This window comes from Oreochromis aureus, linkage group 5, assembly GCF_013358895.1.
Source record: "Oreochromis aureus strain Israel breed Guangdong linkage group 5, ZZ_aureus, whole genome shotgun sequence".
NCBI classification, from domain to species: Eukaryota; Metazoa; Chordata; class Actinopteri; order Cichliformes; family Cichlidae; genus Oreochromis; species Oreochromis aureus.
This window is the reverse complement of record NC_052946.1, coordinates 6150789-6165839: the sequence shown is the minus strand read 5'-3', so window position 1 is coordinate 6165839 and position 15051 is coordinate 6150789. Positions and strand designations below refer to the sequence as shown.

Here is a 15051-nt window from a genome sequence, read left to right as displayed (position 1 = left end):
ACACAATCATTGGCAGGTGGTTTTAATTTTGTTTCTGAATGGTTTGTTTATACAATTTTATTTTTATTTTCGTTTTTAAAGTTGTTCCAGGAGACACAATTTGATGTTCGCGTTCAAACAGATTCCAAGGCAAACCTTAAAGTAACTACTGTTTATTTTTTATTAGTATTTATCTGTAGGTTTATTTATCTGAAGGTCACCCACCATGCAACCACCAGAAAAGAATTACAACGGTCACCTTCAGCCACCAACCACTGCTGCTTGTTATGTACACATACATGTAGGTTTCTGTTTGAACTTTACCTCCCTTCCTAACATCTGATTTAATTAAACCAAATTCAATCCAATTTGATTTACACACAGCACCAATTCAGCAGCAGTGGCCTGAAGCTTACATCTTAAACTGAAGACCCTACATTAATAAAGAGAAAACTCCAACAATCACACGGCCGCCTGTGAGCGAGCACTTGGCAAAAGTGGGGAGGAAAAACTCCCTTTTAACAGGAAGAAACCTCTGGCAGAGGTCTTCCTACATTCAGTTTTATCTTCCAATAAAAAGATGCATACTCTATCAGGTTAACATCAGGTGACTTAAAGGAAAATGACGAATAGCACATGTTTTTGCAGTGAGAAACTCTTGGGTTGCTTTTGGAGCATGCTGTGGGTCGTTATCCATTTGTAATGTAAAACACTGTTTGATCAGTTTTTCCAGCACTTGGCTAAAGCAGAGCGCCAGGAGGAAGGGTTAGAAAGAGAGGACCCAAAGGCCCATTTCAGACAGAGCTTGAGATGCCCCCTTTTAAATCTGGAAACAGAGGTTGACGGGCAATTTGAGCTGATGAAGAATTTCAGTGAAGATAGTATGAAAAAATATTTCATATGTCAACAGTTATACCATTTAAGCAGATATCATGCATCATTTGTACATAATTTAAGGCACCAAATCAAAGGGAATGAATCTGACTGTTGGCACTGCATATGGCAAATGTCAGCATCCGATCTCTAGCTCTCTGCCTAAAAATTACTCCACATTCAGAAAACCGCACAATGGCAGCTTTAATCCATCTTCCTCTGGCATGGACTTGACACTTATTCCTCCTGTGCTCCCTGTGGGCAACCTCTCTATTTCTCCCTCTCACCTTTGCCTTTTTCACTCACTCCTAGTGACACGTGTGTCCCTTCCTGAACAACACTTCAAGATAAAAATAACATAATTGAGCCAGCAGACTATCAGCAGATCCATGCTTAATGTATTTGTTATGTCACAGTACATTCACACAATACTGCTGAATCCAAACTTCTCACCCACTTTGTGAGTCAAACACAGTGCGACTGTTCATGTAGGAGTCACGCTCTGTGCAGTAACAACAGCTTTTTGTGACACAGTCCTTCTGCTGCACTTGTATTTTCTCTAAACTAAGAACATCAGAAAGCTGCTGTGCCCAGAACCGGATGCTGCTGGCATGGCACATCCATAACACTGTAAACTGTCAGGACGGCAAAAAATGACCTTATCCTGTATGCATGCTGCATGTGTGTGCGTGAGAATGTGTGTATGGAAGTGTGACAGAGAGACAGGGAGAGTTAGAAAGTGTCAATATATACTTATCAAAGAGCCCACGAGGTCTCACTAATGTTTTCCTCTCTTACACTGTGTCTCAGTTAAAAGTCAACCCAGACTATGAATACACATATTACTGTTACCGTAACATTATCATCATCAGATATTAAAGCAGAAGGTTTGGATATCTTAGTTTGTATTAAATTTGAAGGAGTGCAGGCTCTGGTTTAGCTCACTGGGAAGAGCAGGCGACCACATGCTGCTTGGCGCAGAGCGGCCGGCCCGGGTTCTGGCGACCGGCCCTTTGCCGCATGTCTTCCCCCTGTCTCTCCCTCTGCTTTCCTGTCACTCCTCACTGCACTATACAACAAAGCTGAGAAAGCCAAAAGTAAAATATCAAAAAAATAAATACATTTGAAAGAGTGCTTTACACAGAGAAGGCTGCCATGACATCTGATGTCAATTTAACCCTCAACCAAACACAACTGAGGAAGAAAATATACCAGACATAAGTTTGTTCTCAGCGTTTGTTGTCCTTTGCGAAATTCCATACGTCTTTGTGGCAGTCGTCACATAACTACAACCACACCAAAGAGGAGTGACAGTTACAAACAAATGTTAAGAACGAAGTGCTGCACAACATCAGCAACAGCGTCGCCAAGAAGCACAGTAATGCACAAATGAAGCACATCTGTTGTCATCGCAATTTTATCAACATATTATATATTAAAGGGTCATTGAAGGTTTGAAAAGTTAGTACTGTACCTCTACCCTGATGTTAGTAACTTCACAGAGACTTCCTTGTCCTCACACACAAGGTCTTGTGCTTCTCATGATGCACTAAGAATTTCTTCTTCATTCGCCTCTTTTCACTCTGTGTGCTTATTCACCTCTCTGCATTTAATCATTAATTATTATTAATCTCTGGCTCTTTTCCACAGGATGTCTTTTGCTGTGTCTTCCTCTGCAGCAGTTGGCTGCAGCTCCCTGATCCTGGTTCTGCCGGAGGTTTCTTCCTGTTAAAAGAGAGTTTTTCCTTCCCACTCCTGCCAAATGCTAACTTTTTCTAGCCACAAACATAGCCCATATTTACCAGCTCATGGTGGCAACAATCAGTTCAGAAAACTACAACACTAAGCAAAACATTTATGGTTTATGACACTACAGTGCTCAGTCAGTCAGTTGATATAAACTGTTGATCTCATTTTTACAATCTAGGCACCACTGGAAGCTCATATGCAAGAACACTGAACTCTGAGATTGGCTGCCACTTACTAAAATAAGTTTGGTGGGCTTTCCTTTGAAAATCTCATGTCGCAGCCTTGTGCATTCAACTGTTTATCAAAGAATGTGATATTATATCTAATGATAGTAATGCAGTCAAAAATTACATGTTAGTATTGATGATTTAATGAAGACAGTTTTGTATCAAAGCAGCCCTTATTCTAGGATTATGATCGTCACGATAAGCATTACGATAAGTCACTGCTCATCCAAACTGTGACATGAGTACAGTATTCCATATTATGATGTATACTAATACTTGAGGCAGGTCTTCACCTACACCACAGGTGTAGCTGATCAGAAATAAAATCACTGCTTTCTGGCAAGAACAAGACAAGAAGAAATTTAAGCAGGGAACAAAGTTTTCTGAAGAACGTGTCTTCTTATTTCACCGTTGCAGCAGTACCCCCACTGTGTGTCCTGACTGCATGAGATGCTCCTGCATTAATATATCATAGAAACACCTATAAAGTCGTGGCATGCTTTCACATTATTGCCTACAAAAACTCAGGTGTCCATGTCTACTCATTTTGTCTAACAAGAATGACATCAAAGTGCACTGTGAGCCAGCAATCGCTTGTGGCACAGCCCACCGTTTGCAAGAAGAACAACAGTGAGCACCGACCGGTGTCAGGAATCACCTAACATTTTCGGTGCTTCTCCTGCCATAGCGTTAGCGTTAGCCTAACCCTAACATACAATACATATACCATGTGATTCCTGTGCTGAGGTACAATTGATCAAATCGCACCACCACTTGCACTCATGCTCACAGTTAACCCTAGCCCACCTATTGTAAACAGCTGAGCATCAGGACCTCTAAATTCTTTATTATTTATTGAGCCATACTGTATAGTTATTCGGGTGCTGTCCTAGCGAGGAGACTCAAACCATTAAACGTAGATACTTTTCTGGTTTTCACTCACCATGGCTGAAAAAACTGAAAGCAGAAGCTGACCCGCAGCAGCAGTAAGCACTGCCGCTGCTTCAATAGCTTTGCTGAGGAATCATTTTGAATGCATCATTATCAAGCTCAAAACATACACACTCTACTGTAGCACTTACTGCTCTGAGTATATCAAACCTCCCACACGGAAGACAGCAGCTCCTTACTTACATTAAACAAGCCTAGCATTTTCTGTGCCCAGAAACACACAACTGACAAAATACAGTTGGAGCCATCAGTGGTGAAAATACAAGCAACCTTAATTCTATGTATGCACAGTAATGTATAGTTGAGAGATTTGTATGGCAATATGTGCATTGAATATTTAATGTCAGCATGTCAGAGATACCAAGCGCTGGATACGCTCTTGATCTCAGGTAACTTGTCAGCAGCATGATGTGTATTTATCCAGCTACAAACATTAGTTTTGTCTTACAAAAATGAGCCATCAGAAAAATGCAGTGCTTCTCTCATTGTCAACAAATGAAGAGGAAATGTAAAAATATTTTAAAAATTAAATATAGCGCAGCTCTTTTTATAACACTGCACATGATACACACTCTACTCTTGAGAGGATACAGAACATGAGGAAAGAGGTGTCATTTTTTTTGTTGGCGTGGCAGGAAGCACAGAGGTAGTTTTGATAACTTTGTGACCTTGACTTTGTTTAGTAGTAATTACAACAACAGCAACACAAAATCACTGAGTCCTCTTTGCAGTCTAAGCAATATATACAATTTAACTGAGTACTTTAAAAACACATCAGGTAGGATGTGTTTTTAAAGTGTAGGAAAACAATAAACTTGTGCTGGATATCTGTATCGATATGGGCCGGGTAACGCATTAGGAATGGATGCCAAATTGTTTGATGGAAATATCAACCTACAGACATCGGGACGGGCTGCAGGACCCACCAGGACCATCTGCACCAGGGTCTGAGGATTTCATCCTGATGGCAGTCCGAGTGCCATTGCCTGTAAAGGTCTGTGCGTCCTTCTGTGGATATGCCTCCCCTGCCTCCCTCACTGAGCCACCACCAAACCGGTTATGATGAACAATGTTCCAGTCAGCGTAATGTTCTCCACAGCTTCTTCACACTCTTTCAAGCCTGTCAGATATGATGAACTTGCCCTCATCTTTGAAAATGATGAGGGCACCTCCTGCTGGAGGTGATTTTGTAGCTCTGGCAGTGCTAATCCTGTTCCTCCTTGCACAAAGGAGGAACAGGATTCCTCCTTGCACAAAAGAATAGCAACCAGTCCTGGACCTTCTACAGCCCTGTCCAGCTCTCAAAGAGTACCTCCCTATGTACCGGATCCTCCTCTATGCTCTTCCATACCTTCTTGCAGTCACATGTATTCATGTGCCAACCTAGAGAAGTTGCATCCTCCAACCTGTGCATCCTCGATAAGTTTGAGGTATCACTTCCCACCACCAGTGGCAACACTGACCCTAGCCAAATGCAAAACAGCTAGAAAAGTTGAAGAGGGAAAAATGTCGGTGTTATGTAAAACCATTCCAGTTTTTAGGGTTGTCTCATTGTTGTTGTTAATGTCATTAACACCAAAGCAGCTGAAACTGTTAAAGAGCACCCTCTGCTACCTAGCTGACCCCATCAATATCCCAGAGGTTTGACTGACTTGATCAAGTGTTTCCTTCATTTTTTTGAGTTGAGTATTACTGTTGTATTATAAGGCTTTTTGTGATTGAAAGCATGATTTTCAGAAACACTAAATTATAATTAAAACATCGGAAGAATTTGTTATCATCATGCAAATGGGTCAGTACAGTCAATGGAGTGAGCAGCTGAAATGGGCTGGAACAATCCAGAACAAAATTCCAACACCGTCAGTTAACAAGTAATTAAATGTGATAGGCAGTTTAATACTTAATGATAGCAAGCAAGTTCATTCTCCGTCAGCTGCAGGCTGGCACGGTTTCCAGCTGATACCATGAAGTTACTCATCAAGCCTGAAAGTGATGTCACCCTACTGCACACTCTACACACACACACCCTTTCCTTCGTCTCATCCCCGTCAGGTGGGGAAGGGCAGCGAGCATAAACTGAATTACTTTTTCTTCAGTGGCAATAAAAAAGCTCAGCAAATATCATCAAACACACAAGATGTTTCTACGCGACTTGGCCAACTGCCTCACTAGCCTAAAGGTGCAGTAGCAGTATTTAAGGGGAAAAAAATGTGTGATAACTTCACTCTCAGAGATGGAGAAAGATGTGAGAAACTGCAGACAGTAGAGGAAGGTGAGAGATAACTTTTAAAGGTACAGACTGCTCAGCAAGTGATATTTGATAAACTGGAAATCTAAAGCTTACATGTACTTATGTACTTACTCTTTGTAATTTTTTTTTAAAGTCAGGCACATCTGTTCATGATGAGTTGGAGAAACAACAACAAATACAACAACTATTTCACCCAATTCAAAGGTTATGACAGGACATAAAATTAATAATAAGGATACTGGTTTGCTGTGGTGTCCAGTCATCATAGTTGATTAAATGTAGGAGAGTAACAAGCCATCACTTTGAACTGTGGATGCTCTTTAGAAAAGCTGCACATTTGCACCTTTAAATTAGCTTGCAAGGTTGGGAAGCTGCTAGGACGGATGTAACATCTGCTTATATATTGTAGACTGGAACCTCAGAGCCAGCAGCCACACAGGTCAGCCGATCCAGCCCGTCCATGAAAAAAAACAAATTAAAGTAGTTCATAATACAAAGTACTGTGTGACCTATTTCTAAATGAGTCTTTTCCCTATGCTACACACCTACCCAATAACTTCGGATTCCCTCATCTTCCAAATCCCATTTTAATCCCTGAATACAGTATATTAAAATAACAGCTAGCCAACAGTACAGCATGTAATGACTATGTTGTGATATTTTAGTGTCTGTGAATCTTTGGGGAGGGTTTGTATTTATGTTTTTGCTTCATTTCCACTGAGAAAACTATTTTTATTAAAAAGATTTGTCTAGATAAGAAAAAAAAGTGTTACCACAATTATTATTATAATAATAATTATTATTGTTGTTATTATTTTGTTTTTCCACTGTTTTTTTGAGAATCTGTCTGCAGGGGAGATACGAACATTACTTTTTATTGCACAAAAGGCAACGAGTGTGATGGTGAAAAGTATATCCAGACTACATGTGCATTATAGTGTTAACAGAACAGACAGCATGTTAATACAAAGCTAGCCATGAACCCAGAGAGATGTTAAAGCTAACAACCAACAGGTAACACAAAGCAGTAGGCGGCAGTCTACATTTCTACCTGTTTAATTTCTAAAGTAGAATCGCCATGGTGATCGCTTTAAAGTCTCTTTATGCTGGTTTTCAGCTTTGCTCTGTGCTGTCGCCATTTTGTAAAATGTGATTTGTGTTACTGTGTGGAACTGTAGGGTAATTATGAGACAATGTGTTTTGTAATGAGAAAGTAATGTAACTAGCAGTGTAACAAATTACTTTCTCTGGCATGTAATCAGTGATTTTACAAAGTAGTTTTCTTTTATTTATGATTCATAACCTTAACTGTTGGGATTTAGAGATTCTTTCATTGCTACCATATAATCTGCCTTATGATAAATGCATTAAGAACATGTTTTACAGCATTATTTTATCAGTAATATTTCTTACAGGGTTCATATTGCATTGAATATGTTTGTTATCACATTCATTCTATTCACAGGTAGAGTTCATTTTATACACATTGCATGTCTGTGCTTGTTTAGAGTTGATGTTCCATCCAAGAGGGTTTTAAGCTTCACTGGTGAGAGTGTCCAGGTGATACATGTTGAGGGAAGATGAGAACATAGCAGGTTAATTGCATGCATGCTTACAATACACATTAAATCTAGCAGCAGGCCTGAGCGAAGGCCCAAGTGTCTTCTGCTTCTTTTTGAGACCTGCGCCAATTCTGTCTACTTAGTGATTGATGACGAGGGTCAATTATTAGCCCTTAGAGACCCTGAAGCTTGAAGTTTATTACCTTAAAAGGCAAGTGTTATAGAAAAAAGAAGTTACATGTCTGTTTATAGTTATTAGAGATGTACAAGATGTACCCTTGTCTGTAAACAATGACTGTACACAATGTATTTTTGACCTGTGTTGACGTACGTGGAGGCGTGATCCTCACTGCTATAAAACCCGCATCCATTGTATTTTTGTCAGAGGAAGACACATGCTGATGTTTCCTCTCCGGTGTTAATAAACTCATCGTTTGATTGCACTTGTCTGGTGCCTCCGTCGTTTGTTGTCTGGTCTGCAGTTGATCGATCTCGATTCATAACCTATAGGACCTTTTAAACACAAGGTTTGCTGTGCATGAATGGATATAAATGGCCTGAGCTTCTGTTTAAAATAAAGAATCCTCAAAAGGTTCAAATGAATTCACACCATCTGTGATTTCATAGACAATCATATAATCATAGTGTGTGTAACCTGACTACAGCACCACAAAGCTGAACTCCTACTCTACGTCTACACTGCCAAGTGTTTGTTCTGCGGGAGCAGCGAGGAACAGGGCTCGCAAAATCGCTAGCCCGACGTCCCGGGGCTAGCGATTTTTCCAGTCGGGCTACCAAAATCTATCTCAGCCCTGCCCGTCGGGCTATCATAGGAAGGAAAAATATATGTCAATGCTTTTGCATTCTTTCGGAAATGTAGCTGAGTAATTATGTCATTGGCATCGATGAGCCACTGCCAATATGTGACATACTGAAATCGCGTTTGAATTTGTGCTTGTTTTTTGCTTTCACTTTGCGATCGCGCAAACGGTGTGTAGAGAGCGGCAGCACTAATTGGTGAGTGACGATCATTTGCGCACCAATTCCTCTGACATCGTCTTATCAGTCGTTAGCTTACTGTGCAAACATGACAAGTGAAATCTCCCGCAGCAAGCTTAAACATGTGAGAGGTTGATCGCGCAGAGAATCGCTGAGCGCTATGTGAGTGCGTGTGTAAAAGCAGCAGGATATATATTTTAGTTCTGCTGAGCCAAATAAGACAAGTCAGGGTGAAGAAGTGACAGCCAAAGAAAAGCCTACCACAAAACGGAAAAGTTATGACAAATCAGACTATAAGGCAAAAAGAAAGTGCAGCTTTATAGTTTCATGGACAAAAGAATTTCTGTGGCTGGAATATGACAAGCTAAATAACCAGGGGTGCACAGAAGTGGTCCACAGGTGCGCATTCGCTGTCAAAATAAAAAACGCGCACAAGATAAGAAGTTGCAACGCGCGTTTGAGTACATAAGATTTTCTGGAGGAGGACAGACATTTGTTTAGAACTCTTAAAGATGTCGAAGAAGCAAACTCTTTTAAGCAATTACTTTGGTGTTCCTCCACCTCCAAAGAAATGTCAGAAGTCCGAACCGCAAAAGAAGCGCGTATTCTCTGAAAAGTGGTTGCAGGAGGTGAGCTGGCTTCAAACAAATGATGAACGCACAGAGATGTGGTGCAGAATATGCCATGAAAATCCCACTCTGGCGGACAAAAACAGTGCCTTTTATATGTACGCAAACACGCGTTGCAACTTCTTATCTGGTGCGCGTCTTTTATTTTGACAGCGAATGTGCACATGCAGACCACTTATGTGCACCCCTGTAAATAACATAATGTTCTGCCGGGTGTGTTGTTGCTTTTCCCTCGATTTCTGAGTCGACAAGCGCCTTTGTTACTGGGACCAGTAATTTTAAGAAAGACCCCCATTAGAACCCATGAGAAATGCAAGAAATGCATTATTGCTCAGTCTGCAATATCTTTCCCAGAACAAACACCAATTGCAAATAACATACTGAAAATAAACCTGAAAAATCTGTTTAGAACAGCATACTATGTTGCACAGAGTGAACTACCACTGGCAAAATTTAGCAGTCTTTGCAAACTTCAAAAAGCAAATGGCCTCGATCTTGGTACCACTTGCCTCTTACCCTTGACTTCAGTGGAAATTTCAGATTCAGGATCTGACACAGACTGATTCATGTTCTACACAGTTCTTACAAGTTCATAGAAATTTCTGTTCAATTAGAACCAAGTATTTGAGTTGATGATTGTAATTTTATACAATGTTGTAATTTGTGTTTCAACAATTTTTTGATTAATGTTTTGTTTCGTTACAATATTATACTTTAATGTATAATATTGTAACGGAAACAAAACAGGAAACAAAACATCAATCAAAAATTGCTCTATTTTTTATTCGGGCTACTTAAATTTATTTGGGGCTACCAAAAACTGAAGAGTCCCTGCCCGAAGGGCTACCAGAGATTTTGAAATTTTGCGAGCCCTGAGGAAAGAAAAACTCTCTCATCAAATTATGAGTGAATATTTCCTGCATATTGAACCAATTAAATGAAACACTACAGGCTGAGTTTATGTAATCTAGATGTTAGAACATGGACCTGTCAGGATGGAGGAGACTCACTTCTCACGCTGGTATCACGCCGGAGGAGTGATTTTGCTCAAAGCTCTAATCCAATTCTTCCAGCTCTTTTCTCAGGACTTGAAAGACAATCCATCTGTTCCTCCTGGCCACCATTCAATCACACCGCCTTCTGTTGTGTGGGCCGGAGGTGAGTTAAATGTTTCTAGCACTTTGCTGACAGCCGAGGGAGTCAGGGACACGGTGGCATCTCTCTGCTATAAAGATCGCGGCTGGAGTCCTAATTCATCACCCCAGGCATCATCATGTGGCATTACAATATGCTAATGCCGCGACGCCGTGCCCTCGCTGTCACCTCGTTCTCTCTTTCATCTTTTTCTCTCCTCCCTGTCTCCCTGGGGGCTGAGCCGCCCCCACCCCAAATCCCACTCTGCAATACGCACCTTGCTGCCAGTATGTGCAGGGGGCTTAAGAGTGATGTCAAAGCCAATGTTGGAATTAGGTGAGTGCTGTGTGTAGTTGTCTGACTGCAAATGACGAACATGTAATTAGCCTTTCGTGTCAGAGTTACAACTGGATCGCGTTTAATAAGAACAGGCTTCCCCACCACCTGGAAAATCACCTCACGTGCTTTGAAATGGGAAAAAAATAGAAATAACTTGCCAACAGGTATTTTTTGGGTTTAAATTTGTGGACTTGGGACTAAGCAGAGACGCAGCACAATGGCAACTGCTCTGCAAACATGCCGGTATCAGATGTTTTTGTTAAGTCATTCTTACCCCATGTGATGGATATGTTAGCCAGCCCCAGTCTCCTGTGATTGTAGTCGTGTCCAGTAGATTCACTGCAAAAGAGAGAGAAGAGAACAACACACCAGAGGAGGTAAGTGGTGAACTTTAAATGATTGTTTTTCGTCATCCTGCCCCATCCATCCTGTCCTTCATAACCATCGTCTGTGTGCACTGGCACCCGACAGAGCACCCCACATACACACATACACCTGTCTGACAGGTGTGACTGATGAGCCGGGACGGTCGTCACGGCAACTCTAAGCCAGGTGTCACATCCGTGATGTCACCTTGACCTGTTTCACCCATCACGGCACCTCAGAACCTCAGTGGTATGAGCTCAGAATAGAACAGGACACGAAACACTGCTTTTCAGAGTGGAATAGAAACACTGCATTAATTTGTTTGTTTATATGGGTGAAAACCACCAATCTGAGTGCTCCATTTTCATATGCGTTTCAAGTCAGGAAAGAAGTGGCATGTAAAAGGAAAGTACCAAACACCAGCATGTAACACACGGGACGAACATACAGAAGGTTAACAAGGGTGCAAAACAATTTGGCAAGACATTACAGCAAAGTGTCACTCCAAGCAGACGCTGACCAATCAGACACTGCTTGTCTGTCTCTATTTTTCATGGTACTTTTGTTTATTGCTTGTTGGCTGGAAGTTTCAAGGGCAGCACAGTGGTGCAGTGTGAACATGCCTCATAGCAAGGCTGTGGTTTCAAACCTTTCTGGGGCCTTTCTGTGCACCTGTGTGGGTTTCCTCCCACAGTCCAGACATGTACATGCTAGGTTGACTGGTGCTTCAGTATTGGCCGTAGGTAAGGATGTAAGCTGCGTGAATTTGGCTTACAGTGCAAACCACTTTGTTGGGTCAGTAAAAGTAGAAATACCAGTCCAGTACTGCAGTATTATTTGGGCATTTAAGTGCAGATTTGTTCTGGTTGAAGCCAAGTAAGTCAGACTGGCTAACACTTAACGTATCTTTAGCTTTGTTACAGCAAAAAAACAGAAATGAAAAGGTTTTGTTTTTTTTCTTTTACCTTGTAATTAAGCATTTGCTGCATGTGTTTTTTTTCTGTTTTTCTGTTGCTTGTTTGTTTAATTGTTTTTGTTTTTTAAATGAGCCCAACCTGAAATAGCTAACACATAGCTTAACTCTTTTTTACCATCAGCCTGGAGTCAGACTCATTTTACAAGTGTTGTTCAAATGACTGTAACTCCATTATGCTCACATGGTTTTGGAAAGTTGAGAAGACGAGCTGTACGGGATATTCGTTGTGTCACTGTAACACAAAGCATTCACAAAGTACTGCTGTCTGAACACGGGCAGCTTAATCAGCTCCACCTTGCTTTTAGCAAGTGTGCGTCACGTTCCCATAACTCCTCGACCATTTTGGGCTGGAGAGGAAATTCAAATAGAAAGCCAGAGCTACAAAAAAAACAGGTTTTAGAGAAAGTCATGTCACAGAAATAGCAGCAATTTTATAAATATTTTATAATATTTTTTATAATATTTTATAATTTTATTAATATTTCATAAATATTTAATATAAACATAATTTAATAACTATAATTATATAATAATTCAATTTGGTAGCACTATATAATACAGCCCAGGACCAACCCAGTGAGCTTATTTGGTCATCAAGCTTTTAAAAGGTGCAAACAGCTAACTTATGACATTTCAGAATTGGAAAATAAAAACCTCCATTTACTGTGAATGACCTGTAGCAGCCTATCTTCATGGAGACCCACGCCAGGGCTCGCAAAATCGCTAGCCCGACGTCCCGGGGCTAGCGATTTTTCCAGTCGGGCTACCAAAATCTATCTCAGCCCTGCCCGTCGGGCTATCATAGGAAGGGAAAATATATGTCAGTGCTTTTGCATTCTTTCGAAAATGTAGCTGAGTAATTATGTCATTGGCATCGATGAGCCTCTGCCAATATGTGACATATTGAAATCGCGTTTGAATTTGTGCTTGTTTTTTGCTTTCACTTTCACTTTGCGATCGCGCGAACGGTGTATAGAGAGCGGCGGCACTGATTGGTGAGTGACGATTAATTGCGCACCAGTTCCTCTGACATCGTCTTATCACTCATTAGCTACTATTCAAAGCGTGACAAGTGAAATCTCCCACAGCAAGCTTAAACATGTGAGAGGTTGATTGCGCAGAGAATCGCTGACCGTTATGTAAGTACGTGTGTAAAAGCAGCAGGATTTACGCCGGTATTTTAGTTCTGCTGAGCCAAATAAGACAGGTCAGGGTGAAGAAGGGCAGCCAAATAAAAGCCTACCACAAAACGGAAAAGTTATGACAAATCAGACTATGAGGCAAAAAAGAAAGCTCAGCTTTTTGGTTTCATGGACAAAAGAATTTATGTGGCTGGAATATGACAAGCTAAATAACATGATGTTCTGCCAGGTGTGTTGTGAGTTTCATTTCATTTGAGTCGACAAGCGCCTTTGTAACTGGGACCAGTAATTTTAAGAAAGACCATGAGAAATGCAAGAAATGCATTATTGCTCAGTCTGCAATATCTTTCCCAGAACAAACAGCAATTGCAAAAACATACTAAAAATAAACCAAGCACAAGCAGAAGTCCTGAAAAATCTTTCAAAAGCGTACTATGTTGCAAAGAGTGAACTACCATTGTCAAAATTTAGCAGTCTTTGCAAACTTCAAAAAGCAAATGGCCTAGATCTTGGTTCCACTCACCCCTTACCATTGACTTCAGTGGAAATTTCAGATTCAGGATCTGACACAGACTGATTCATGTTCTACACAGTTCTTACAAGTTCATAGAAATTTCTGTTCAATTAGAAACAAGTATTTGAGTTGATGACTGTGATTTTATACAGTTGTTGTGATTTGTATTTTAACAACTTTCTGATTAATTTTTGTTTCCGTTACAATATTATACTTTAATGTATAATATTGTAAAGGAAACAAAACATTAAAAATTGCTCTCTTTTTATTCGGGCTACTTAAATTTATTTTGGGCTACCAAAAACTGAAGAGTGCCTGCCCGAAGGGCTACCAGAGATTTTGAAATTTTGCGAGCCTTGCACGCGCTTTAGTCATGTTCACTTCAAATGGAAGTTAAAGTAATTTCAGCTCACACAGACTTGTCCTTCTTCCTATAATTTCTGTCTGTTTTGTGTCTCTATCCGACACAGCTGCATCTAAAATTCACTCCACATTCGATCAAAACACATCTGAGTGACAGGACTTTACAAGATGGGATGGACAGATGAGGAAAAAATGCATCTTGGTGAACTATTAATTCTACACAGTAGCAGTGTCCATACAGTCTGCTCAAGCAGGTATGTGTGTGTATGTGCGTGTATCTCACCCCTCCAGCACTTCCAGCTAATATGATCTCTGCCCCAAGGCTGCTTGTCAAGCAGCCAAGTGCTGTTCCCCATATTAGAATGAGTTTAACAAAACACTTCACACTTCTTAGCTTTCGGTCTCTCATCTTCACCTCTCTGCTTGACACTTGCTCTCTTCCTGTCTCTCTTGCTACCGTATGCAACCGTTTTGCCTCAAAGCAGCAAGCGAACTGCCAAGGCCTGGCCTCCTCCCCCTCAACTGGCTGAGTTCATGCTTTTTACTCATTCGGATAATTTTTCAGAAAACAACCGTGAGGTGATCTCTGTGGTTTCCTTGGAAAATGCTGCAAAGTGAAAGTTCAGAAATGATGACACTGACTGTTCAGAAGTTGCGCTTTTGTGCATTTGCATGTTTTGTAGATGGCAGTCTGCCGGCAAAAAGGAAATGATGACATTTACATATCTTCCTCTGCGATAGTTCATGAGTAACTATGTCTGAAAACTAGAAAAGCACCACAGAGAGACATTTCATGCACAGGAAGAGATGCGCAGACATTGATTGACGATAAGTGACAGGAAAAAAGCTGATGCGCGTAATGAGCACTTAAAGCGTCTGCACAGCTACGGTACACTTACACAGGTGTTTTCTCTTCTGCCTGATTAGATGTCCTCTCAGAACTGTGCGAGCACTTTGTGCTTGACTGACGTCTGACTTTCTTCATAACTTTAACAAC

General features: G+C 40.8%; 1 protein-coding gene across 2 annotated transcripts in view; it reads right to left on the bottom strand.

The window, feature by feature from the left end:
- The window catches only part of epha8 (eph receptor A8), a 151226-nt gene that overhangs the window by 102199 nt on the left and 33976 nt on the right, over positions 1-15051 (bottom strand). For both annotated transcript variants that reach the window (XM_039612758.1, XM_039612759.1), the window contains exon 2: positions 10968-11032. In XM_039612758.1, the coding sequence (XP_039468692.1) occupies positions 10968-11032 (65 nt within the window). The remainder of the gene's footprint in view (positions 1-10967; positions 11033-15051) is intronic.